Here is a 27,636-nt window from a genome sequence, read left to right as displayed (position 1 = left end):
GAGAGAGAGGGACAGAGCGAGAAGAGAGAGAGAGAGAGAGAGGGAAGAGCGAGAGAGAGAGAGAAGAGAGAGAGGGACAGAGCGAGAGAGAGAGAGAGAGAGAGAGAGAGAGAGAGAGAGGAGAGAGAGAGAGAGAGAGAGGGACAGAGCGAGAGAGAGAGGGACAGAGCGAGAGAGAGAGGGACAGAGCGAGAGAGAGAGGGACAGAGCGAGAGAGAGAGGGACAGAGGGAGAGAGAGAGGGACAGAGCGAGCGAGAGAGAGGGGACAGAGCGAGAGAGAGAGGACAGAGCGAGAGAGAGAGGGACAGAGCGAGAGAGAGAGGGACAGAGCGAGAGAGAGAGACAGAGAGAGAGAGAGAGGGACAGAGCGAGAGAGAGAGAGAAGGAGAGAGAGAGAGGGACAGAGCGAGAGAGAGAGGGACAGAGCGAGAGAGAGAGAGGACAGGAGAGAGAGAGAGAGAGGGACAGAGAGAGAGAGAAGAGGGACAGAGCGAGAGAGAGAGACAGAGCGAGAGAGAGAGGGACAGAGCGAGAGAGAGAGGGACAGAGCGAGAGAGAGAGGGACAGAGCGAGAGAGAGAGGGACAGAGCGAGAGAGAGAGGGACAGAGCGAGAGAGAGAGGGACAGAGCGAGAGAGAGAGGGACAGAGCGAGAGAGAGAGGGACAGAGCGAGAGAGAGAGAGGGACAGAGCGAAGAGAGAGAGAGGGACAGAGCGAGAGAGAGAGGGACAGAGCGAGAGAGAGAGAGGGACAGAGCGAGAGAGAGAGGGACAGAGCGAGAGAGAGAGAGAGAGGGACAGAGCGAGAGAGAGAGAGAGGGACAGAGCGAGAGAGAGAGAGAGGGACAGAGCGAGAGAGAGAGAGAGGGACAGAGCGAGAGAGAGAGAGAGGGACAGAGCGAGAGAGAGAGAGAGAGGGACAGAGCGAGAGAGAGAGAGAGGGACAGAGCGAGAGAGAGAGAGAGGGACAGAGCGAGAGAGAGAGAGAGAGGGACAGAGAGAGAGAGAGAGAGGGAGAGAGAGAGAGAGAGGAGAGAGAGGGACAGAGCGAGAGAGAGAGAGAGAGGGACAGAGCGAGAGAGAGAGAGAGAGAGGGACAGAGCGAGAGAGAGAGAGGGACAGAGCGAGAGAGAGAGAGGGACAGAGCGAGAGGAGAGAGAGAGGGACAGAGCGAGAGGAGAGAGAGGGACAGAGCGAGAGGGAGAGAGAGGGACAGAGCGAGAGGGAGAGAGAGGGACAGAGCGAGAGGGAGAGAGAGGGACAGAGCGAGAGGGAGAGAGAGGGACAGAGCGAGAGGGAGAGAGAGGGACAGAGCGAGAGGGACAGAGCGAGAGGGAGAGAGAGGGACAGAGCGAGAGGGAGAGAGAGGGACAGAGCGAGAGGGAGAGAGAGGGACAGAGCGAGAGAGAGAGAGAGGGACAGAGCGAGAGAGAGAGAGGGACAGAGCGAGAGAGAGAGAGAGAGAGAGGGACAGAGCGAGAAGAGAGAGAGAGAGGGACAGAGCGAGAGAGAGAGAGAGAGAGGGACAGAGCGAGAGAGAGAGAGGGCAGAGCGAGAGAGAGAGAGGGAGAGAGAGAGAGAGAGAGAGAGGGACAGAGCGAGAGAGAGAGAGAGGGACAGAGCGAGAGAGAGAGAGAGAGGGACAGAGCGAGAGAGAGAGAGAGAGGGACAGAGCGAGAGAGAGAGAGAGAGGGACAGAGCGAGAGAGAGAGAGAGAGAGGGACAGAGCGAGAGAGAGAGAGGGACAGAGCGAGAGAGAGAGAGAGGGACAGAGCGAGAGAGAGAGAGAGAGAGAGAGAGGGACAGAGAGAGAGAGAGAGAGAGGGACAGAGCGAGAGAGAGAGAGAGAGAGAGAGAGGGACAGAGCGAGAGAGAGAGAGAGAGAGGGACAGAGCGAGAGAGAGAGAGAGAGAGGGACAGAGCGAGAGGAGAGAGAGAGAGGGACAGAGCGAGAGAGAGAGAGAGAGAGGGACAGAGCGAGAGAGAGAGAGAGAGAGAGAGAGAGGGACAGAGCGAGAGAGAGAGAGAGAGAGAGAGAGAGGGACAGAGCGAGAGAGAGAGAGAGAGGAGAGGGACAGAGCGAGAGAGAGAGAGAGAAGAGAGAGAGAGAGAGGGACAGAGCGAGAGAGAGAGAGAGAGAGGGACAGAGCGAGAGAGAGAGAGAGAGGGACAGAGCGAGAGAGAGAGAGAGAGGGACAGAGCGAGAGAGAGAGAGAGAGGGAGGGACAGAGCGAGAGAGAGAGAGGGAGGGACAGAGCGAGAGAGAGAGAGAGAGAGAGGGAGGGACAGAGCGAGAGAGAGAGAGAGAGAGTGACAGAGCGAGAGAGAGAGAGAGAGAGAGGGACAGAGCGAGAGAGAGAGAGAGAGAGAGGGACAGAGCGAGAGAGAGAGAGAGAGAGAGGGACAGAGCGAGAGAGAGAGAGGGACAGAGCGAGAGAGAGAGAGAGAGAGAGGGACAGAGCGAGAGAGAGAGAGAGAGAGAGGGACAGAGCGAGAGAGAGAGGGACAGAGCGAGAGAGAGAGAGAGAGAGAGGGACAGAGCGAGAGAGAGAGGGACAGAGCGAGAGAGAGAGAGAGGGACAGAGCGAGAGAGAGAGAGAGGGACAGAGCGAGAGAGAGAGAGAGGGACAGAGCGAGAGAGAGAGAGAGAGAGGGACAGAGCGAGAGAGAGAGAGAGAGAGGGACAGAGCGAGAGAGAGAGAGAGAGGGACAGAGCGAGAGAGAGAGAGAGAGAGGGACAGAGCGAGAGAGAGAGAGAGAGGGACAGAGCGAGAGAGAGAGAGAGAGGGACAGAGCGAGAGAGAGAGAGAGAGGGACAGAGCGAGAGAGAGAGAGAGAGGGACAGAGCGAGAGAGAGAGAGGGACAGAGCGAGAGAGAGAGAGGGACAGAGCGAGAGAGAGAGAGAGAGAAGGGACAGAGCGAGAGAGAGAGAGAGAGGGACAGAGCGAGAGAGAGAGAGAGAGGGACAGAGCGAGAGAGAGAGAGAGAGGGACAGAGCGAGAGAGAGAGAGAGAGGGACAGAGCGAGAGAGAGAGAGAGAGGGACAGAGCGAGAGAGAGAGAGAGAGGGACAGAGCGAGAGAGAGAGAGAGAGGGACAGAGCGAGAGAGAGAGGGACAGAGCGAGAGAGAGAGAGAGGGACAGAGCGAGAGAGAGAGAGAGGGACAGAGCGAGAGAGAGAGAGAGAGGGACAGAGCGAGAGAGAGAGAGAGAGGGACAGAGCGAGAGAGAGAGAGAGAGGGACAGAGCGAGAGAGAGAGAGAGGGACAGAGCGAGAGAGAGAGAGAGGGACAGAGCGAGAGAGAGAGAGAGGGACAGAGCGAGAGAGAGAGAGAGGGACAGAGCGAGAGAGAGAGAGAGGGACAGAGCGAGAGAGAGAGAGAGGGACAGAGCGAGAGAGAGAGAGAGGGACAGAGAGAGAGAGGGACAGAGCGAGAGAGAGAGAGAGAGGGACAGAGCGAGAGAGAGAGGGACAGAGCGAGAGAGAGAGGGACAGAGCGAGAGAGAGAGAGACAGAGCGAGAGAGAGAGGGACAGAGCGAGAGAGAGAGAGAGAGGGACAGAGCGAGAGAGAGAGAGAGAGGGACAGAGCGAGAGAGAGAGAGAGAGGGACAGAGCGAGAGAGAGAGAGAGAGGGACAGAGCGAGAGAGAGAGAGAGAGGGACAGAGCGAGAGAGAGAGAGAGAGGGACAGAGCGAGAGAGAGGGACAGAGCGAGAGAGAGAGAGAGAGAGAGGGACAGAGCGAGAGAGAGAGAGAGAGAGAGGGACAGAGCGAGAGAGAGAGAGGGACAGAGCGAGAGAGAGAGAGGGACAGAGCGAGAGAGAGAGAGAGAGGGACAGAGCGAGAGAGAGAGAGAGGGACAGAGCGAGAGAGAGAGAGAGAGAGGGACAGAGCGAGAGAGAGAGAGAGAGAGGGACAGAGCGAGAGAGAGAGAGAGAGAGGGACAGAGCGAGAGAGAGAGAGAGAGAGAGAGGGACAGAGCGAGAGAGAGAGAGAGAGAGGGACAGAGCGAGAGAGAGAGGGAGAGAGAGGGACAGAGCGAGAGAGCGAGAGAGAGAGGGACAGAGCGAGAGAGCGAGAGAGAGAGGGACAGAGCGAGAGAGAGAGGGACAGAGCGAGAGAGAGAGGGACAGAGCGAGAGAGAGAGGGACAGAGCGAGAGAGAGAGGGACAGAGCGAGAAACACAGAGACAGCACTGCATGCACACAGAAAGAGAGAGGAAAAGAGAAAGAAAGGCAGAATATAAAAGTAGTTGTGGGGATTAAAAAGTGCGGAATGGACTGAAAGAAATGTTTATAAGAAATGAGCGATTTGAGGAGTTAATTGCAATATAAAGTTTATTAGAACAATTAAAATTGAATTTTGTTCAATAACTCAAACCCAAAACTAAAGAATATTTTATGTAATTTTTAAATTAAAATATATAGGAAAAACCCTTAGGGAAACAAATGTTGATCATCCTAGATTTAGTATAAGAAACTCCTTGTGTGCATAGATTAGCTCACATAACCTTGTAACACAGACCAACAAGTTGAAATAAAAAAAAAGAAAAAAAAAAGATGTGGTCGCACTAGTCTCAGTATATACTATACAAAATGTTTAGTAAGGGTCAAGGAGGTTGGGAAAAAGGAAAAGAAATAACTCCATCCAGACCAAAAATAATAACTGTCCCAGTATAGAGGGCTTCCCCTCCATTGACTGGTACAGATTATCTTAAGTTCAGCATCTGCAGAACAGATACTACACTTTGATGGTGTTTATTTGCTCCCCCACCGAGCAAATTAGGCACAAGGCCGATTTTTAATGTGAGGAGTGAAGGGAGGGGGAAGGGAAAAAGGGGACCAGCTCCCGAGAGGTGGGAAATGGGAGCTGGTTAATGGTCAGGCATGTGGGGTTGCCCCCACATCTGGTCTTTGCTAGTCATAGCTAGTCATAGCTTGCAGCATCTGCCGGAACAGATACTACACTTTGATCCCGGCGCGAAGGCCTCCTGAGATGACCATTAACCATTGTCAACAAAAAAATAAAACTTATAGTAAACAGCAGTTGTGAGAATGCAAAGTGCTTTGTAACAAGTATCGAAAGAAACAGAGTACCAGAAATATGAGAAGACTTGTTATCACCCAGACTTTGGAGAACATCTGGTGCAAGAACTCCACGTAAGTAAATAAATAATAATCTGAACAGTGCCACACAATCTGAATGTAACAAACAAAATAAAACTTTTGAAAATCACAAAAGTCAGTATTACCAAAAACAAAGGTAGAACAAAAATAGAACTAAACCCAATAGAAATATGAGAATTCTGGGGCAATATATGGGAAATTTGACATAACCACAACAAAAAGAGAGTGGCTGAAAAACACACACACAAAACATTTTTAGGAAATGAAAGATTTAGTTTGGTTTTGTTTAGGTTTTTTAATTACATTCAATAACCTTTGATGCTTCCTTTACTAACGATTGTAAATCACTTTGTGTTATCACACCAACTATTTACCATTAATTTTTTACTGATACCTATTGTTGGTTTTCTTTGGAATCTGAATGGCAATAAGCTTCTGCAGAATTCCACTGCCCTTCTGGTAGCAGTCTGGATGGTGTTCTTTCTTTGATCTTTCCATCCTCACTAATCCTTCATGGTCATTTTGTGGCACCAATCGATTTTGATGACACTTCTTTGGTAGGAATGGTGGTGGGGGGGGGGGTCAGATATAAAGAATTTGAAGCAGAAAAGCTTTTTTCAAAATTATTGGGTTCGGCATTAAATAACCTTTTCCATGTTATTTAATGCTGAATCCATTAATTTTGGAAAAAGTTTTATGCTTCAAATTCTTTATATATTCCAATATTTATTCAGTGTTGGTTTTAGTTTTGTAGAGGAAAATTGTTTTTGATTTTTACTTGGCGGAACATGATTACGATGTGCAAAGTGAAAAAAAAAAAAAAAAAAAACCATCAATATTTGGAAGCCAGTATCTTCAGACAAGAAAAAACAAAAGCATAGAAATCAAAATTACTTAAAAAAAAAAAACCCCACCTAAGATAATAAACTAGAAAGCACCTGGCTATGGTGGACTACGTCAATTCTACTTTTTAAAGGTTCAAAATTTGTATGAAAGATGAAACTGAAACAAAGGAAGAACTATATTAATTTAAAAAGACACCAAGAAGGGAGCAGTCATAAGTAACTAAATACCAATAACCTGCTTACCAACCATATAGAAAATTTTAACAGTACTGAACAGTAGGTGAAGTGAGCTACTGCTTCTTTAATAATCATCGAACACTCCCTGGAGAACAGAAAGCATGTTGGAAAGTGCTGCAATATTTTTTGATATAAGAGGGTATGATCAACGAAAGTTGGAAGGTTCTACTTATAGACACTGGCGATAGGAACCAACCAATCAAATGGAGCCACATTCTACTAGCAATCAATCAGAAATCAGAATGGCTTCATAAAAATATTGAATTTTTTAGCATTCCGCCACATAATTTTTTTGTGTCAATATGGGAAAGATCTTTTGTACTTTGCCTGCAAAATCCTAAAGTAAATACCCCCCCCCAACATACCAGACAATCAGCAAAACCCCACCCCCTACACAGTAGAGATCCATAGATGTAAGGTCTTTTACTAATAATTTCTTCTCCATAACTGCTAGACTTTGTAACACTCTTCCAGGTTCCTGCTTTCCAACTGTACTGACATGCAGAAGCTCAAGTGTAATGTGAACAGACATCTTGCTGCTCAACTCCCTACATAGCATCCCTGCAAGTTATGGCCTCCATAGTGAGCCCCCTACATTAAAGTGGCACTGTGCCTTGGTTGGGGTGAAAATGGGGGGGGGGGGGTAAAGACATACAGAACAGCTACCCACCAAAAACTCTTCATCTTGAAGACTTGTACAGAATAGCTATCCATCAGAAACTCTCCTGAAATTAAACATGGCTTACAATTCAAGATGGATTGAATCTAGGGAAACAAACTGCTAGAAATCCCATAAACTATGTTCTGCTATACATCGATTGAAAAGTTCTGAAAGTAAAAACAGAAAAAAAAAAGCCATAGAATGAATTGACACAATCCCTCGGACATAATTTCATGCTTCAGTATGTATAAAATATCTGACAAAATTATCGAATAAAAGAAACATGAGGAATGAATCCGAGAGTTAAAGAAAAATACTTAACGGATGAGAATAGTTATTTTTTAAGGCAATTATCACCATTTTTTTTTTTTTTTTTTTTTTTTTTTTACATGGGGGTCACCACTTATCAAGGTCCGAAGGCCACTCAGGGATAAGGTTTATTGCGTGTACAGTAATCAATGAGATAGTATTGCAGTAATCATTAGTATTGGGGGTTTTGATAGAGTGTCTTAAGGGGGCGGTTTGTCAGGAGTTTGTTTATGTTGGACTTGAAGATGTCCAAGTTGTAGTCAGGTGGGAAACAGGCAAGCGGCAGAAAGTTCCACTGGCGTGCAGTTCTAAGAAAGAAGCTTTGCTCCATTACTCAACAACAGACTCGAGAGGTACAATGTTAAATAAAATTTTAAATATTGGAGGATAATACCTAAGAAAAAAAACAAAACCTTGAAACTAAATTATATAGTCTAAACCTCATAAAAGTAAAAACTATTTAAGGCAGCATTCCTAGTAAGATACTCTGAACTCTTCATGGGCAGGATAAAATAAATCTGACACCTGCACTAAATAATTATGAAACTAATAATAATGTACATGCACTCAAAAGACAACACTGACCAACTATGTCAAAAAAAAAAAAAAAAAAAAAAAAAAAAAATTGAGTGAGGAAGGTCTTGTAAGTATAGAAGATTGCATGGATTAGGTGGCATTAAGCTTCTGCAAAATTCCACTACTCTAAATGTCCTTCTGGTGGCAGTCTGGACGGTGTTCTTTCTGACTTTTCCATACTCACTGAACCTTTGAAACCTTGTTGGTGATGCCCTTTTCTCTTCCCTACAGAAGAGATATTGAGAGCCTGTCTTTACTCTATCGTTATTTTCATGGCAAGTGCTCGTCTGAGCTCCAATCTATGGTTCCCTCTTTGCTAAACTTTCACAAAAAAAAAAAAAAAAAAAAAAAAAAAACACCAGACTAGCAACAACCACTCAACAATTTTTCCCACTTTCTACTTGTGCCTAAATCTAAACACGGATTCTGTGAACAAAGCGTCTTTCCTAGAACTGCCCGCTTGTGGAACACTTTTGCTGGCCTGCTTCCCAGTTAAATACAACATGGTGGCCTTCAAATCCAATGTAAACAAGTTCTTATTGAGCCGTCCCCATAAATACTCAAAATATACCCAATTTACACCATTAACGTTTGCTACACTACCACCTTATACTCATTAATCCTTATCCTTGAGTGACCTTCAGGCCTTGGTAAATGGTGACTCCCAAGTAAAAAAAACATAATAAAAAGAAAAAATATGTAAACCAAAAGTATCAACAAAATTAATATAAAGAACAGCAAAACTGCATGGATGGTTTATAAGTGACACAAGAAATGAGGGATCTATGTATTAATATGATAGCGTGTATATTATTTTGCGTGTCCAGCTTACATCTTTTTTCTTCCAAGTGACTGTCCTTTAATTGTTACTAGCAGGGGTGCCTGGCGTTTCCCGGGTGTGTATAGGTGGTGCAGTAGAAAAAAAAAGTGGTAATAGTGGGGGGGGGGGTAAAAATAACAGTAGGCAGTTTAGGTGGAGATAGGTGTTAAAAAAAATTGGTAGTATGCAGGCAGGCTCGAACCCGTAAGACAAAGGGGGAAAAGAACATGATGTCTTTGTCTATGTCTCCATTGCATGACAAGAAGTTCTGAGTGTTGAAATTAAGCATAGTCAATCCAACCAAGACGATGACTTTATAAAAATGTTGACACAAAAACCGACCCCTCCTTGTAGAAATCTGCCCAGTTGAGAGTGAAGGAATTAATGTTCTTGGCCAATTTTTCGATATATGTTGTCCAAGACATTGAGCTTCAAAACAATACCAATCTTGTCAAGATCCATTGCATCTGTCCAAAGTTTTTGGCACACATACAAACATTCACACAAACCGACGGTTAAGATTTATATTAGAGATGGCCTTCCATTTCTTGTAATAAATAATTTTACCAAGAATTCTTGATAAGTTTTGGTTATAGTTGTAAGAACGCAAGTTATACACACACACTTTTTCTTCATAAGTTTTGGTTTCGGTAAAAACTGATGCACCCAAGTCATATGGATATATCTTTTTTATTTTTGAAATCACAACTTTATTATAATATAAGAATCGACAGAAAATTGACTATAATAATATATACAAAATCTGCATAAACTAAAATATATTTAAGCTCCGTTAGGTTAGATAAATACTTTTGCAGTTTTAACAAAAGAGCTACAATAATGTCAGGACATCTCCATTTACTCTGAACATCCACAGAATGCCAACATCAATATATTACATATGAAAGAGCCCGATATGGAATTTCCACAGGTCCCGCTAGTATGGTTATGAAAAGAATACAAATCAAACTATATAAAGGCCAAAATCGACAAAACTAAGGAAAACGGCAAATGTAAACTGGACAAAGAGATGAAACAATAAAGCACACATAAATGAACTAGTTCAATAGGTATACTGAACAGGCATGACTGGGTTGGGGAAATAGTTGACTGGGAGGAAAATGAATGGACTTTGAACACCCAGTCAAATAGTATAAACAAACTTGAAGCAGAATTGGAAAATGACAGCATTCAAATCCATGGAAATGTAAACAGCTAAACTCATCCAAGCAAGAAGACCAGATGTGATAATAGTCAAGGAAAAAAAACCCTGCTAAATAATAGATTTCGTTGTCCCAGCAAAGTATAGTTTGAAGACCAGATAAGCAAAAAAAACTAAGCAAATTCATGGAGCTAGTCAGAGCTGAAAGGAATATGGAACACCCAGTAAAGAGTTACAACATTAGCATTGATTGCTGCCAGAAAATGGCCATGAAGGGTTAGTGAGGATGGAAAGATCAGAGAAATAACACCATCCAGACTGCCACGGGAGGGCACTGAGAGTCGTGGAATTTTGCAGAAGCTTATTGTTAATCAGATTCCAAAGAAAACCAACAACCAATATCAGTGAAAAATTAATGATAAACAGCTGGTGTGATAATGCAAAGTGACTTGCAATTGTTAGTAAAGGAAGCAAAAAGTGCTGGAAATCTGAAGAAACTTGCTGTCACTAAGATTTCAAGGAACACCACTAGTAATTATTCGTGTGATAACTTGTAGCAAGTAAACTAATCTTCCACTCTACAATAAAGGTCACTGTGTGTGTGTGTGTGTGTGTATATATATATATATATATATATATATATATATATATATATATATATTATACATACACACACACAATTTTTTTTTTGTGCATTGATATATTAAAAAATCCTTTTTTCTATTTATTTAAAAAGGAAATACAAGTTTCTTAAATATGGGTCATCGAATTGAATTCACTAGCAAAAGGTCTAGCTAATTTGCATATTCTTTTAAACATTCATTTTAATTAATTCCCTATTAGTTTTTTCGTTTTTTATGGGATTATCTTTAGTTAACTATTAGGTGTAATTATATTAATACAGATATTCTACATGCTAATTATTTGCATAAAAAGTTTATAGTAAACACAAAACTCTTTCCATATATATTTTTGTATACATATATATTTTTGTTTAAAAAATTTTGCCTTCCAAACTCCACTCAGAGTTTTTGGTCTACAGACATGAAATTTTTTTTTTTTTTTACATAGGCATTACAACATTATCAAGGCCAAGAGGCCACTCAAGGATAAGGGTTAAAGAGTGTACAGTAGAAATTGGACAATATAGTAATCATTAGTAATGAAACTTCGGTAAATTTGATAACTTATATGGAACGGCTCATCAAGAACTTATTTACGTTAGACTTGAACACAACCATATTGTAGTCAGCCGGAAAGCAGGAAAACGGAAGACAATTCCACAGGCGTGCAATTCTAAGAAAGAAGCTTTGTTCATGGAATCTACGTTTAGGTTTAGGCACAGATAAAGAGTGGGGGGAATTATTGATAGTGTTTACAGCTAGATGAGTGTTTCTTGTGAAAGTTTGGTGAGGAGGGACTATAGATTGAAGCTCAGTCGAACACTTTCCATGAAAATAACGATACATCAGAGACAAACTCGCAACATCTCTTCTGTGAGATAGAGGTTGCAGGGAAGAGAAAAGGAGATCTCCTACGAGGCTACGAAGTCTATTTTGAACTCTATCAAGGCAGGACAAGTCCTTTCTAGCAGCTCCTGCCCAGATGTGGCAACAGTATTCCATCCTTGGACGTACCTGGCTCTTATATAGATAGAGAATAGCATCAGCAGTGAGATATCTACAGGATCGATAGAAAGATCCCACCATTTTTCCAGCGGCCTTGGCAACAGATTTGATGTACGTGTTCCATTGAAGATCAGGAGTAATGGTCAAGCCCAGAAGCTTGTCAAAACTTGAGGCCTCCTGAAGACGAGAGCCATTCATTTCAATTGATGCCAGATGTGGATCAGAATGTTGATGATGTAAAGAGAGAAGCTTGGTTTTAGATGCATTAAAAGTAACCAGCCACTCCTTTCCCCATTGTACTACGTGCTCAAGATCAGAGGAGAGAGAATTGGAGAGAACTTGGTCGTTTACTGTCTTAGATGTGCTACCATAAATGGTAGTGTCGTCAGCATAAATGTCTACAAATGATGTAAGGATGTGATTTGGAAGATCATTAATGTAGATCAGGAAAAGAGTTGGGCCCAGGATGGACCCCTGAGGGACACCGGCATTAATACTGTGAGCTTCTGATTTTTGCCCCTCAACTACTACTCTTATGAACCTATCAGAAAGAAATGATTTAATAATTGAGAAGACATTTCCAGCTATACCATAGCTAGAGATCTTATGAAGTAAACCTTTATGCCATACCCTATCAAAGGCCTTAGATATGTCAAGAGCAATTGCCCTAGAAAGGTTGCCTCCGTCGAGAGATTTGCTAATCCTATGAGATATAACTGTAAGCACATCTGCTGTAGATCTAGCAGAACGGAAAGCATATTGAGTGTCACTAAGAAGGTTATTTTTGTTGAGATGGTTGATTACTTCTGTACTTAACACAGATTCCAGCAACTTACTCATGACGCACAGGAGACTTATTGGCCTGTACTGAGAGGGGGATGAGCGATCACCTGAATTCTTAAATACAGGGCATACTGATGAAATTTTCCAGGGAGATGGGAAACTATTCTCCTTAAGACAACGTTTAAACAGTTTTGTAAGTATGGGCGCTAGTTCAGGTTGAAGTTTTTTTGAGTACTATAATTGGAATACCGTCAGGGCCAGTTGCTTTACTGGAATCAAGGTTTTTGATTAGCTTGGCAACATCATGTACAGATATACGTATATCACATAGCGTGTTTTCTGATACAGGAGGAAATATTGGGGGTTGGCGGCCTTGATCGCAAATTTCATATATAAGGTATTTGAATCTGTGCAAAACTTCATATTTGGGTTTTAGCCCAGGAAAATCGATACAAAAGTGTGAAAATTAAAAATAAAAACAAAATGAAATTTGTCAGGTGAAGGTCAAACGTTGACATTACGAATATGCATGCATAACATAATAGCTATTGGTTCATGTTTTAATTTTTAGCCTTGCAGCAAACATGTCTTCATAGCTCAGACATTAACGGCAAAGGGAAAAAGTATATCATAAGCTAACCGTTTGGATTTCGAATCTTGGTGGTAGTGCATGAGTCATTTTTTTTTTTTTTTATTGGATATACAGCATAATCACGTTGCCACAACGGTTCCCACTGGATCACCAAAGTTAAACAACGTTGAACCTGGTCACTACTAAATGGGTGACCATTTGGGACTTCCAGATGCTGTATGTGCTCTTCGCTTATCTCTGCATTTGTTTCCAGTCGTCCTAGACTTCTCCTTGCCACTGGGCTCAAACAGTGCTGATTCAGGAGAGGTGTGGCTGGGATTGTGCAACCCTTGCCTCAGTTACACACGCAGCTGCCCCTACAGGAGGTATCCTTTGTCTTTCAAGATTGAACAGAAGCATCGATATATTGGATCCAATATAATAAATATTAAATCTTCATTAATCAAAATATCATATTTAAGTGTATTTTACGACCAGGCAATGCCGGGCGTTCTGCTAATATATACATATAGGCGAATCGAAAAAACAGCTAACTCGAAGTCAGATAAAAAAATTTGCATTATTTTTTGCATAAAATGAATAAAATGTTAATCATTTCAGTTTTGAATTCGTTTTTAGTATTATAAAAAATATATCACTTTATGAAATATTTACTGATTTTTTTTTTCTTTAGAAAATTAATATTTCTTATCTGACATTTGCTGCGGACCGAGTCACCTGCTTTCTGATTCAGTATATATATATATATATATATATTTTTTACATAGGCATCACCACTTATCAAGGCCAAGAGGCCACTCGAGGATAAGGGTTACAGAGTGTACCGTAGAAATGGGACAATATACTAATTGTTAGTAATGGAAATTCGGTAAATTTGTTAATTTATATGGAACGGCTCATCAAAAACTTGTTTATATTAGACTTGAAAACAACCATATTGTAGTCATCTGGAAAGCAGGAAAACAGAAGACAATTCCACAGGTGTGCAGTTCTAAGAAAGAAGCTTTGTTCATGGAATTTACGTTTAGGTACAGATAAAGAGTGGGGGAAATTGTTGATAGTGTTTTCTGCTAGACAGGTATTTCTTGTGAAAGTTTGGCGAGGGGGGACCATAGATTGAAGCTCAGCTGAGCAGTTGCCATGAAAATAACGATAAAGCAGAGACAAACTTGCAATATCTCTTCTGTGAGAAAGAGGTTGCAGGGAAGAGAAAAGGACATTCCCCACAAGGCTACGAAGTCTATTTTGAACTCTATCAAGGCAGGATAAGTCCTTTCTAGCAGCTCCTGCTCAGATGTGGCAACAGTACTTCATCCTTGGACGTACCTGGCTCTTATATAGATAGAAAATTGCATCAGCAGTGAGATGTCTACTGGATCGATAGAAGGATCCCACCATTTTTCCAGCGGCCTTGGCAACGGATTTAATGCATGTGTTCCATTTAAGATCAAGCCCAGAAGCTTGTCAAAACATGAGGCCTCCTCAAGATGAGAGCAATTCATTTCAATTGATGCCAGATGGGGATCAGAGCGTTGATAATGTAAAGATAAAAGCTTGGTTTTAGATGCATTAAAAGTAACAAGCATCTCTTTCCCCATTGTACCACTTGCTCAAGATAAGAGGAGAGAGAATCAGAGAGAATTTGGTCATTTACAGTCTTAGATGTGGTACCATAGATAGTAGTGTCATCAGCATAAATGTCTATGACTGATGTGAGGATGTGATTTGGAAGATCATTAATGTAGATCAGGAAGAGAGTTGGGCCCAAGATGGACCCCTGAGGGACTCCTGCATTACTACTGTGAGCTTCTGATTTCTGCCCATCAACCCCTACTCTTCTGAACCTATCAGTGAGAGAGAAATGATTTAATAATTGAACTAATATATATATATATATATTATACACACATACAATTTTATATATATATATATACTAACAGTTCAGCCTGGCTTTGCTCGGGCCCTATGTACTGTTCATAACTGTGTGTGCATATATATATATATATATATATATATATATATATATATATATATATTAAAAGTTTGACTCGTGTCCAGATAATCTACATCTAAAATTTCAAGTGATTTGACCCAAAATTGGCAGAGGAGTTTGGTAGAGTTTGCATATGGCAACACTTTCAACTTTGCTTTCTTGGCAGCTAAATTATAGCCCCAAAACTGATTAAAAAGCTTGCTGCATGTCTGAATACCCTTTATGTAAAATTTCAAATGTTTAGACCCAGATTTTGCTGAATTACTTGCTAGAGAAGACACAGAGCAAACCTTTTGAACTTTGAGCCCTTGGCAGCCAAATTTTAGGCCAAAAACTGATTAAAAAGCTTGCCTTATGTCTGAATACACTTTTTTTTTTTTTTTTTTTTTTTTTTTACACAGTGATCACCACTTATCAAGGCCCGGAAGCCACTCAGGGATAAGGGTTATTGCAAGTACATTACGTTAGTGTGGAGATTTGATGAAGTGTTTACTTTATGTAAAATTTCAAATGTTTAGACCAAAAATTGGCTGAGAGGTCAATTTTTTGGAAATCTTGACCCCAATTTTAACCCCATAACATTTGTTTTGGGCTCAAATCAAATTATAAAGTTAGATCCATGTCCAAGTAACCGACGTCTAAAATCTCAAGTGTTTAGACCCAAAATTGGCAAAGGAGTTTGGTAGAGTTCTCATAGGTCAAATTGTTGAACTTTGACTCCTTAACAACCAAATCTCTGGCTGAAACCCAATTAAAAAGATTTTCCCAAATCTCAATACCCCTTATATTAAATTTCGAGTCTGTAGATCGAAAATTGCCAGAGTTATAGCAGGGAATTGTATATATATATATATATATATATATATAAAAGAACAAGTAGTTAATAAAACATGTTAAAAACACTTTGAAAGAGTTAAAAACATATTTAATTTTAAAAAGGAAACACTAAATAAGTGGATAGTCCTTAATCCGCAGAGTTTCTAAAAAAAATGCTTTCCTTCTCATCAGAGGGTAGGATTTAGCAAAATGCGGGATCGGATTTTGCTTACAAAAGTATTTGATGAAACTACAAGTCATAGATCTTACTTGATAACAAAAAGTGAAGCACAGGGAATAGAGTGAATAAAAAACGTGATTTCATGTGAATGGATAGTCTGGTGAAGGGTAAAATATCCAATCACGGGAAAATCCAAAGATGCAGAAAATGACATTGCCTCTCCAAGGAACAGTCTTTACCAAACTTCAGTTATTTTTGGTCTACATGAAACTTAATATATAGGGGATTTAGATTTGTGGAACAAACTCGATTTGGTCTTTGGCCGATAAAAATTACTGCTAAGAGGTCAAAATTGAAAAAAAATTGGAACTTGGCAGACATAAGTCGACTTTAAGTGCTTTTGGATGCATGCACAAATACACATTTTTAAGTTAAAGTTAGCTAAATTTTAATGCTTCCTCATCCATCTGACGATAGCTCAAACGGTAATGACTAAAGCTAGAGGGCCATAGGTTTTGGTTTCGATTCTAGCTGATGGCACCCAAGTCATTTGTTTTTTTAACTTAGAATCACTAGTATATATTGGCACAATATAATAATCGATAGAGAATTGACTATAGTCATAAATACGAAATCTGCATAAATTATATCATTTAAGTGTATTTTACGAGTGGCCTGCTAGCGTGTGAGTATATATATATATATATATATATATATATATATATTTCGTCACACAAACGTTGGCGAGAAAAAATACTGTCAGACAAAACCATTGCAAATGTTTAAAAATCAAATCAAAAGGAAATCCTTCATTATGTCATAATGAACCTTTTTTTTTTGTTTTTCCTTCCCTTTCCTCTTTTCATAAGAATTGGTAGCGTTTTTTTAACTTTCCAGTTTGAGACGTTTTCTTATTTCTTTTAACTTTACCGACTGTGATGATATTTTAGATAAATTAATAAATATTAGTGCGAACACTAGCAAAGTATGTTACCCCGTTATTTTTGGCAGTTGCTAATGCTTGCTACACTCGCAATAATAATAACAGACTAATATTTGGACAAGGTAATATTTAAAGATTGCGCAAACAAATTGTTTAGGCATGAAAAGTAATTTTATGTTGTTTACGTTATATATTACGAAATTAGGAATAATTTCCATTAAAGTCCAGTTAGTATTATGAATCTAAAAGTGAGAAAAACACGGTTGAAAATGTCAACATTATGTGAAAGAAATCGAAATAAAACAAATTTGAACTGATGTCAAACGAAACTCGAACTCAAGATGATTTCACATTTAATATCTAATCACAATATTCAACGAAAACAACAAAAAACCCTACTTTTAACGCATAAACACTAAACAGGTTTTTTTTTTCTTTCTTGCGCTCTTCCAGGACAGCGATCGATACTTTGGCACTTTTGTTACCGTGCTGAAATAACATTATTTTGAAAGCCAGTCTTAACATAGAGGGGGTGTTTTCAAACTATTCTGTGGTTCCGCCTTACAATTTAACAATATAAAAAAGATATCGTGAAACTTGAATTTAACCTGGAAAAAAAAAAAAAACTATTTAAAATAACGCGGTAACAAAAGTGCATAAGCACCCAGCGATCTTCATAAATTATCATAACTAACGTTATTTCAGTACGGTCCGTATTCTGCCTAAGCATCAACAGAGCAATAGTAGTAGTAGCATTTTGTTTTTGTTTTTTTAGATGGTTTGGCGAGAACGATTGGGTGTCAGCCATGAATGGGAATTTCAATAATAAACATTAAAAAATAACACCCACAACAATAAAAATTCCTCAATTGTCTTTGAGAAAGTATAGATAACAGCAGCTTTTTTTTTTTTTTTTTTTTTTTTTTAAATCGACATGTATGGAAAAATACCAATCAATAATAACGACACAGTCGATTAAAATATATTAATTTAAACTAGGTGTAAAACTTAAAAATATAAATTTTACCTATATCTTAGTTGTAAGTATAAATTTTATTTCAATTCCTTCTAAATTTATACGGTGTATTACCACCACCAGTGGCCGTGATATTACTCTCGCTTCCGTTACTCTCTCCCTGTGTTTACTGCTTTAGTAACAGTTACAGGTAACAAAACTATAAAACTCAAGATTAAATTAGTCCTTTCTAAAACAAAAGGAAATATCAGAATTAGTATTACTATTGGCGAACCTGAACGAGAAATCACTACCACCCCAGACACCTGGAACGGCTTTCTGAATACCCCCCCCAAAACCTCCCCATGTTAAGAACAGCTTTCGGAACAAACACCCACCACCTCCCTATGTTGAGGTTTTCGTTTTTTGTTGCAATTTTTTTCAGTGGATTATTATTGATTAGACACTAATATATGGAGGGGGGGGGCACTATCAATATTTCCCCCCTCTATCTGTGCCTAAACCTAAACGTAGACTCCATGAACAAAGCTTCTTTCTTAGAACTCTGCACGCCTGTGGAACTATCTCCCGTTTTCCTGCTTTCCAGCTGACTACAATATGGTTGTCTTCAAGTCCAACATAAACAAATTTTTGTTTATTAGTCGTTCCAAGTTAACAAATTTACCGAATTTCCATTACTAACAATTACTATATTGTCCAATTTTACTACTATGTAACCCTTATCCTCGAGTGGTCTCTGGGCCTTGATAAGTGGTGATGCCAGATGCCTATGTAAAAAAAAAAGGTCCATCATACTATTTAATAATAAAAGAGAGAGAATATTTTTTAATTTTTATCTATTTTCTTTTTCTAATTTAACTGACTTTACAAACTCCCTTTTTCTAATTCCAACAATCTAAAGCTCAATGGTTTATTTTTACGATGCTTCTTAAGATAGAGGCGACAATTTTTTTTTTTATATGTCGTTTTAAGCAAAAACAATATTGCGTATTTAATTGTCATGTCGAAAATATTTATATATATATATATATATATAAAAAATATCCAAAAAATTTACGAAAATTCATCGAGTGAAAGTTATTTATAGTAAGTAATTTTTGCCGAAAATTGGGGAAATCGTATTTTTCTTAGACGTTTCGGACACGCTGAAGAGTTCATATATAGGGGGTATAACTCGAACGAATATTTAAAATTATTACTTGTTCATGGCGACCAAAATGTTAGCCTTATAGCGATAGACTTTTTACTAAGAACAATAGCAGAGCAGTTCTACTCAATTTTTATAATTTTTGAATATATTACTATTTCCGACATGACAAGTACGGAATATTGTTTTTGCTTATTACGACATCAAAAAATCGATCCGTCGTCTATCCTAACAAGCACCATTCTTCTAATAATGTTAATTCGCAATGGATATACCGATTTTTGTAGGAAATCTTAAGTGGGAGAACTCAATGCGTAAGAGCATAGCATAACAGAGTTAAAATAAAAAACCGATATCGAGTTAAGTTAATGCTGTTTTTGTTTTAACTTACACACACACACACACAATAATAAATATATAACTTCTGTTATCTCAGTAGTAATAGAATAGCAGTACAACTACTATAACATGAGTTTATTCTACATATATATATATATATATATATATATATATATATATATATATATATATATATATATACACACACACACACACACAATGTTCTTTCTTTTACAAAAACACGATAGCCATAAAAGGAAGGCAAATAAATAAAATCATAATAAAAATAAAACAGGCCCAATGCAAACAATTTCCTAAAAAAATGTAATAAATAGGTTATTTTCTAGAATCTACCTAGAAATGCTGTTTTTCTTTTGTTTAAGAGCGCAAATGAACGATAAATACTTGACTTATCTAGAAACTTAAATTATAGACTCGATTTACTTGTTATCCGACAAACCTAAAGGTTCGAATTTTTCACAGCCACGAAGAAATACTCTCGGCAACCATTATAAAAAGTAATTTTAATAATTATGTTTAAAAATAAATAATGTTTATTTTGTTGACTCCGAGTGGCTTCTGCTTAACGGTATATCAATCCACTTACTTCACTTAATGACAAATCCAGTGATTTTGAATAAGGTTTCTATGTTTTAAGTTCTCAAAATAAATACCTATTGGTCTTTTCGAAGTTTTTAGATTTGCGACTAGCAAATAAACGTGTATAATGGCCCAACGTAGATTATTATTAGTTCATTCGTACTTCTAAAGCAAAAATAACCAGCATTTCTTGTTGGAGCCACTATTCTATAAAATGACTTAAAGGAATAAAATTAGAATCACAGCTGATTTTTTTTTTTCCTTTTCTTACACTAGCTAACAAAACAAAAAGGGTGCGATAACAAATAAATGTTACTAAAGGCGAGATTAAATACTCTTCTACCTACATGGGCAAGTTTTATTTTTACTGATTTTAATGCTTACTTTAAAACAAAAATAGTGTCGAGTCTTGAGTTAGGACGCAAAATAAAATGACTCGTTACAACCATTTGGATCTGCAATCACTCAAAAAAAAAAAAATAAATAAATAAAATAAAAAAAATAATAATAATGGTAAAAACAGATCCAATAAATGTCACAATCGTACGACAATGTAATGTTCTACAAGTATCGTTTAATTTTCGGTTTTTGATCGATTATCGAAGGTTCCTGGTTCAAATAGCTATAACAAAACCATTTTTTCCCCTAAATCAGACTTAACACTATTTTTGTTTTAAAGTAAATAAACGCATTAAAATAAGTTTAAAACACACACAAAAAAAAAAAAAAAAAAAAAAGGTGCTTGTGCACTTCCACTTGTCACCGCGCTATTTTTAAATATTTTTTTCGGGTTAAATCCAAGCTTCACGACATTTTTATTATTAAATTGTTAAGTGAAAGCGGAGAATAGTTACAACACACCCTCCCCTCTTCATGTTAAGAATGGCTTCCAAAATAACATTATTTCAGCACGGTGGCAAAACTGCACAAGTACAAAAAACTACCAGGTAGGTAGAAGAGAAACTTATCTTGCTTTTGGTTACATTTGTTTGACCTTTTTTGCAAATAAAAATACTGAAATAATGCCATCTAAAAATAATTAAACATGTCTAAGTAAATCGTAACTATATAACTATTGTCTAATTTATAAATTAGAATAATCTTTTAAGAGTAAAATCATTTTTTTTTTTTTTTTAAAGTGATTCTACAGAATTTGAACCGAAGCAAATCACCTTTTATCGAATTTAAGTTTGGGTTAGTTTACGGTAATTATATATATATATATATATATTATATATATATATATATATATATATATATATATATATATATATATATATATATATATATATATATATATATAAAACAACAGTTCGATTAAAATTCTGTAAACGTTCAAAAGAATTGACATCAAACGAAAAAAAGCGATGGTCAGCGATTATCAAGATTTAACTTTGACGATTCTTAATTCTGAACTTTAATTTCGGAACAAATATTGAGCTTTTTCAAACTCCAGTAATTATTTAAACTATAATCAATTTATAATCAATATAGTACAAAAGAAGAGGGTGGAGGTCGTGTTTCTTTTATTCATATTATTGCTACCTAAAACAAAGGGTATAAATAAAACAATTTCCTTCATAGTTGCAATGTTTACGGTTAAATATACCCAGATTTTTAACTTCAAGTGATTTCCTCCCTTGTAAATAAAACTAAAGAAAAGACGATCAGAGAACAACAGATGGTTATATATATATATATATATATATATATATATATATATATATATATATATATATATATTATATAAACAGCATGAAAATATTCATTGCATAACTTTCATAATTTACTAAAATTAAGATTACATTTTTTTTTTTGCTATCACTCATATTACAAGTCTACCTACTTTGTTTGAAAAATAGGTATGGATTAAATTTAAAATAAGACATTTTCACACAACAAAATTTGGTTCAATGCATAAATAAATCACACTTGAAACAGGATACATCCTAAATTAAAATTAAAAATTAAGTATTTACGAAGAACAATAGTAAGTTCAATAATTTGTATACAGCAAAGCATAAAAATACAAAATAATTAAAAATAAGCTCAGTTTTAGGATGAAAAAATATAGTAATATCATTTGAGACTTTTCCTTTTGTTTTTTCAACTAAACTTGGTATTTTAGGCAAAGGTGCTAGTGCACTTATTGATCCGCGCTATTTTTTAAAAAGTTTATGGTATGTTTTTATTGAATTCTAAGTTTAAAGTACAGAATAGGTATAAAACACCTTCCCTTCCCCGTGTTAAGAATGGCTTTCTAAATAACATTATTTCAGCACGGATCAATAAGTGTACTACTAGTACCTAGGCAAGCTATAAAAATAATTGAAATATTTTTTAGATATCACATTTTTTATCTTTAAAATAAAGACTTAAGAATAATGGTACCATCACCTCGAGAATAGTGGTACCTCCATCATAACAATATGTAAACCATTAGAAATATGCTGTCCATGTAGAAACAAAAAAAAAAAATTAAAAATTATTTTCTTTTAAAAGTAAAAATAAAATAAAAAGGTGTAAAAAAAGGATACAGTTTAATCACATCGGTGTCCATTCGTCTCTTACCAGGGCTGGGAGACGACATGGCGACCACGAATCCGTGATGAGTCCCGAAATGTTCAGTCTTTTTTTGGTGTCTTTTTAAATTTTTCTTTTTTTAAAACTGTAGCAGGTACCTTACCTTGTGGTACCTACCTCGCCCAGGTTCTCAATGTAACAAGACTGACCCCAGTATTTTTTTTTTTGTAGATGTAACTACAAATAACTTACTTACTAGCAGACAAAAATAAATGCAGCAGAAAATAAACGTGGGCAGTTTTATGTATATACATTTATATATATTTATATATATATATTATTAGTTTATTTTCTCTACTAAATTTCTATGTAGAGAGAAACTATTGCTATGTTTAGTATAAACAAAACAAGAAGTTCAGCCGAGCAGCTAATTACTTAAAAATAAAGAAATTGTCTTTTTCTTTTGTAGTATACATGAAAAGTAAACATTACAGTTCATCCATCAGGGGGAAAAAAAAAAAAAAAAAAGTCAAAATGTTGACAGTAAATTAATTCTAAATTCCAGAAGTACCTGTAGCAGATTTTTTTTTTTTTTTAATCAGAGATATCCGATTAGCTTTATTGAATAGGATTTTAAAATCATTTCAGGATGGATTTTTTTTCTCTTGACGTAAATACTAAATAGTATAATTATTTATTTAACAAACCAACTATATTTGTGTGTGTGTGTATATATATATATTTTTTTTCTTATTCGATGTTAAGCAGCTGGAGTTTCAATTTTAACATAGAATAATAATAATGTCGACGACACCAAAATAATAAATCAAAATAAAACACTAATTTAATCAAAAATGTTATGGACACAAGGCCTCTTCTATAAGAATCGACATTAGAGGTTTATCGGTGAATAACAATTCGCATATTTCTAAATTATTTAGCAAAAAAGAAAAAAGATTGCTGTGATTAGGTCAGTCGAATTCACATCTAAGCTTAAGTATTACATTTGTTTTCGCGTAGAAAAATATCCTTTCGTTCCTTTTTTAGTTCCAGACAAGGGGCATTCTTCTGTAATTGCGATTGGTGTCTTTGAGAGGGTTTTTAGACGGGTGAAAAAAAAAACACACACGCACACATGCGAAAGAGCGGAGGCAGACAAAACAACCGAATAGTCCAGCTGTATATAAAGATAATAATGGCGAGTTAATGAAATAAAAAAAAAATAAATAAAAGGGGGCAAACCAAGTCTGTATGTATTAATATGTATACACTGTACAAAAACAACAACACAGCCAACAACGATGGCGAAAGTTCCTCGACTGCTGCTGCTGCTAATTCAGTGACGTTTCCAATCACGTGATTTAGAATTGACCACGCCCACAAAAAATCTTCTCTCTTTGACCCTACCCCTTACCCCCTACCTCTACAGTTGACCTGTTCAATTGGATTATAGGCACGGTTGGAATATCTTACCTATTCTGTTTTCACTCGATTCATTTCGAAAAAATTGCTTAAACTGCATTTCATAAGTTTTAGATTCTTCGGACTACTGTTCTCATCTTGAGTGTTATTTGCACAACGTTTTAGTCGATGTAAGCTCCGACCTTTTTCAAGTGTATCTTGTCGAACTCGGGAATCTTTCTGTCGAACTCGAGAATTTGCACTGAATTTCAAACGGAACCCTTTATTTAATTCGCTATTGCATTTTTTAGTGTCGCTCGCAGATTGAACCGTCAACTCACAGAAGAGTGTAAGTTTACAATTGAATTTTACTAAGTACTCTGTCACGGATCGGAAGTTACATCGACCGAAACGTTGTGAAAAAAAAAAAAAAAAAAAAAAACTCAAAATGAAAACAGTAGTCCGAAAAATCCAAATAATATGAATTATCAATCTCCATTTAAAAAATTCAGGGGCGTAATACTGCATTCACTGTCATGAAATAAAAGTCTGGTTCTTATTTAGAATTCAGCCTAGAAAAAAATACAGAAAATACCAAAATAAAGAAAAATCTGTATACTACGTACTCATCAGTCACGGAATAAAGATGTCATATTCCAAAAGTTCGCAAAAAAAAAAAAAAAAAAAAAATGTATGAGTAAGCAAAAAGGGACTGCATAGTGCCTCGCAATAGCCAGATTGAAAAAAAAAAAAAAAAAAGACACGGACAGATAAGTTCAGTTCACAATAATTCAAACTTGTGGATCAACCTTGTGATGCTACTGTTTTCACATTAATCGCTTTAAATCATTTAAACATGATTTTCTGTATAAAAAGAAAAGCACATCAATTTATGTGAATTTTTTAATGTGACATTTTTATTCCATGATGAGTACGTACATCATAAAGATTTATCTGTAGTTTGTTTGTTTTTTAGGTTAAATTCTAAATAAGAATCAAAATTCTTATTTACTTTTAAAAGTCTTGAAAATCTAACTTTAATTCAATGTTTTCCAAGTCGGTAATACTTGTAAAAAATGGTCTTAAGTGAGAAAATATTTGATTAAAATTTGTAATTTATATACGTTAAAAAGTTATTTATTTTTGTTTATTTTTCTCAGAACAAAAACATATACGAATTAAGACCAATAATGAATGTTATCGAAATGTGAGATATTTTAATGATACCTATACTACAAGTGAACGTAGATTTCCTTTTTCTTTTTTTTATCTTTAATTAGCTAAATAGGAAACGGAAAGAAGAAGAAAAAAAATATGCACAATTAACACAAATAATTTTTAATTTAGCTCAAAGATAATTTGAGTATTTATTTTCTTATGTTAAAAAAGATTGATGATGATGACATTGTTTGTTGTTGTTGTTGTTGTTGTTGATGATGATGATGATGATGATGATGATGATGATGATGATGCATACCTTTGTTAAATACGTAAAATTAAATTTTAATGTCAAATTACTGTGAAAAATATTACGAAATAAATGTGAATCAATGAATAAAATACTTATTTTTAAATCAATTTTTTTACATGTAAAAGAGAATAAACAGTAAACACTAAGTGTTTACTTTCTTTTACATGTAAAAAAATTGATTTAAAAATAAATATATTCATTGATTCACACACGTATGCATACACAATATATATATATATACATATATATATATATATATATATATATATATATATATATATATATATATATATATATATATATATATATATATATATATATATATATATATATATATATATATGGTGTTAAAATAATATACGAATCTCAAGCAAAGCAATGTTATTGTTATGAATGTTGTGCCAAGGTGGCATCCATTCGAAGTCGAGAGACTCCAGCAGCAACCAACGAGCGAGTAACACGAAGAAAGAAGAGACAAAAAAATAAACAATTAACATTAATAAGAGAGACATCCGGCATTAAAATACTTATTGTTGATCGCATAAAATCGTAAACCTTAGAATTAATAATAATCTGTTTCGTCCGAATTTTATTTTTATCATATTTCGATGTCGTGTTTACGAACGTTCTCCGAAAGGTCGGCGTGTCAGAGGTCATGAACTGGTTGACATAATGGTAGTGTGAGGAGAGTGAAAGGTGCAGCGGTGGTCGTGGTGAGAGAAATCAAGAGGATCGAAGTGGGAGGCCGTTGGAGTGGGAGGAGAGCCTATCAGCTGTTGGATGTAAACAAACCCACATGATAATAGGTCAGTCCAGTTATGGCTGACTCTGATGGCACATATATATATATCAACTATATATTGTCGTTTTCTATTGTTTCTAATTGTCAATTTCGATCAAGGCCCGTTATTCTTCTAGAAAGTTTATATATATATATATATATATATATATATATATATATATATATATATATATATATATAAACTCTCTCTCTCCCTAGAAGAATAACAGGCCTTGATCGAAATTGACAATTAGAAAAACAATAGAAAACGACAATATATAGTTCAAGTTAAACTATAAGTTAACATTTTACAGATATTATATTTTTAAGTCAGCGGGCCTTGATTTTTTTTTTTCAAGTTTTCTATAAAAACAGGGTTTTATTTTTCTTCGGACATTTTTTAATTACAGTAGTATTGCAGTACTTGCAGTATCTAACAAACGACTGTGGGAATATGTGACGTAATTTCCCTTGGTTTTCGCCCAGATTCGGTTTAAGATTTATTGTTGGCATTAGATTTGCATTTCTTGACATGAAATAAAATTTTGCGCTACCTTTATAAATTAAAACTAGTTGTTTATTTAAAAATAAATAAAAATGTATACTACGGCTATCTTTTATTTATTTTATTTTATTTTATTTTATTTTATTTATTTATTTATTTATTTTACAAGTTTGTACCTATTTACTATGCCTTCCCACGGGACAGAGTTAGACACCAGGGTCGTTTTTTAACGTGGAGAAAAGGTACAAAAATAAAAATTGTCTCAGTCGTGAAGGATTTCTCCTCCACCGAAAGAGAACAAGAAATAGAAGTGCAGCATCTGAAGAACAGATACTACACTTTGATCTTGTAGCCGTGATCTAGGTGTATCAGAATTTTTGTAGGAATTTTTGACACCTCTAACACGAAACTGCGAATAAAATATAAAAATCTCGTAATTTCTCTGTTAAAAGTGGGTTGTTTATTTTCTTTAGTGATTATACTTCCAAAATAAACTATTAAAGTTGTTTTAAAAATAATAGAAATATATTTTTTTTTAAAACAGTAATGAATTTTCCGAACTCAATATTTTTCAATTTTTAAATTTTAAAAATCTATCAAAATTTTTCTATTGATTCTATTTTTACGATATTTTCAGGGTCAATGTGAAATTTTATGTTCTTTCCAATAAATCGAATATAATATTTTAGACAAACGCTTTTTTTTTTAATTCACGCCCCCCCCCACTATTTTGAAATGTCTATTAAAAAGTAAATAATTTATGTGCCAAAGTTTTATATATCACAAATTGAAGATAAAAGATCAATAAATAATATATTCTAATTTAAAACAAAAAAAGTATTGTTTTTTAGAAATTTACCTGTAAAGTCCGAAGTTTAAAACCTTTTTAAAAAAAAACCACGTTGTTTTTTTTTTTTGTTGTTTGTTTTTTTTTTTTAATGAAACCTTGGTCCTTGCTCCTTTAATTGAAAAAAAAAAATTAGGGCTTGAATTACATTTTTCGAGGAGTTATAAGCTTGGAAAGACAGGGGGTCGAATAATTCACGCCTCCCATTTTGAAATGTCTATTAAAAAGTAACTAATTAATTTATGTACCAAAGTCTTATATATCACAAATTGAAGAGAAAAGGTCAATAAATAATATATTCAAATTTAAAACAAAAAAAAAGTATTGTTTTTTAGAAATTTACCTGTAAAGTCCGAAGTTTAAAACCTTTTTA

At 36.3% G+C, this 27,636-nt stretch overlaps 1 protein-coding gene across 1 annotated transcript in view; it reads right to left on the bottom strand.

The window, feature by feature from the left end:
• Positions 1-23,611, bottom strand: part of LOC145243996 (ubiquitin-conjugating enzyme E2 H) — a 266,143-nt gene extending 242,532 nt beyond the window's left edge. The window contains exon 1 of the mRNA XM_080107143.1: positions 22,273-23,611. Within this exon, the coding sequence (XP_079963269.1) occupies positions 22,273-22,325 (53 nt within the window). The 5' untranslated portion in view covers positions 22,326-23,611. The remainder of the gene's footprint in view (positions 1-22,272) is intronic.
• Between the last annotated feature and the right edge of the window lie 4,025 nt (positions 23,612-27,636).

This window comes from Euprymna scolopes, chromosome 22, assembly GCF_053919585.1.
Source record: "Euprymna scolopes isolate OS-2025 chromosome 22, ASM5391958v1, whole genome shotgun sequence".
In the NCBI taxonomy this organism is placed as follows: Eukaryota; Metazoa; Mollusca; class Cephalopoda; order Sepiida; family Sepiolidae; genus Euprymna; species Euprymna scolopes.
Note: the sequence above shows the minus strand (reverse complement) of the source record. Positions and strands in the feature narration are given on the sequence as shown.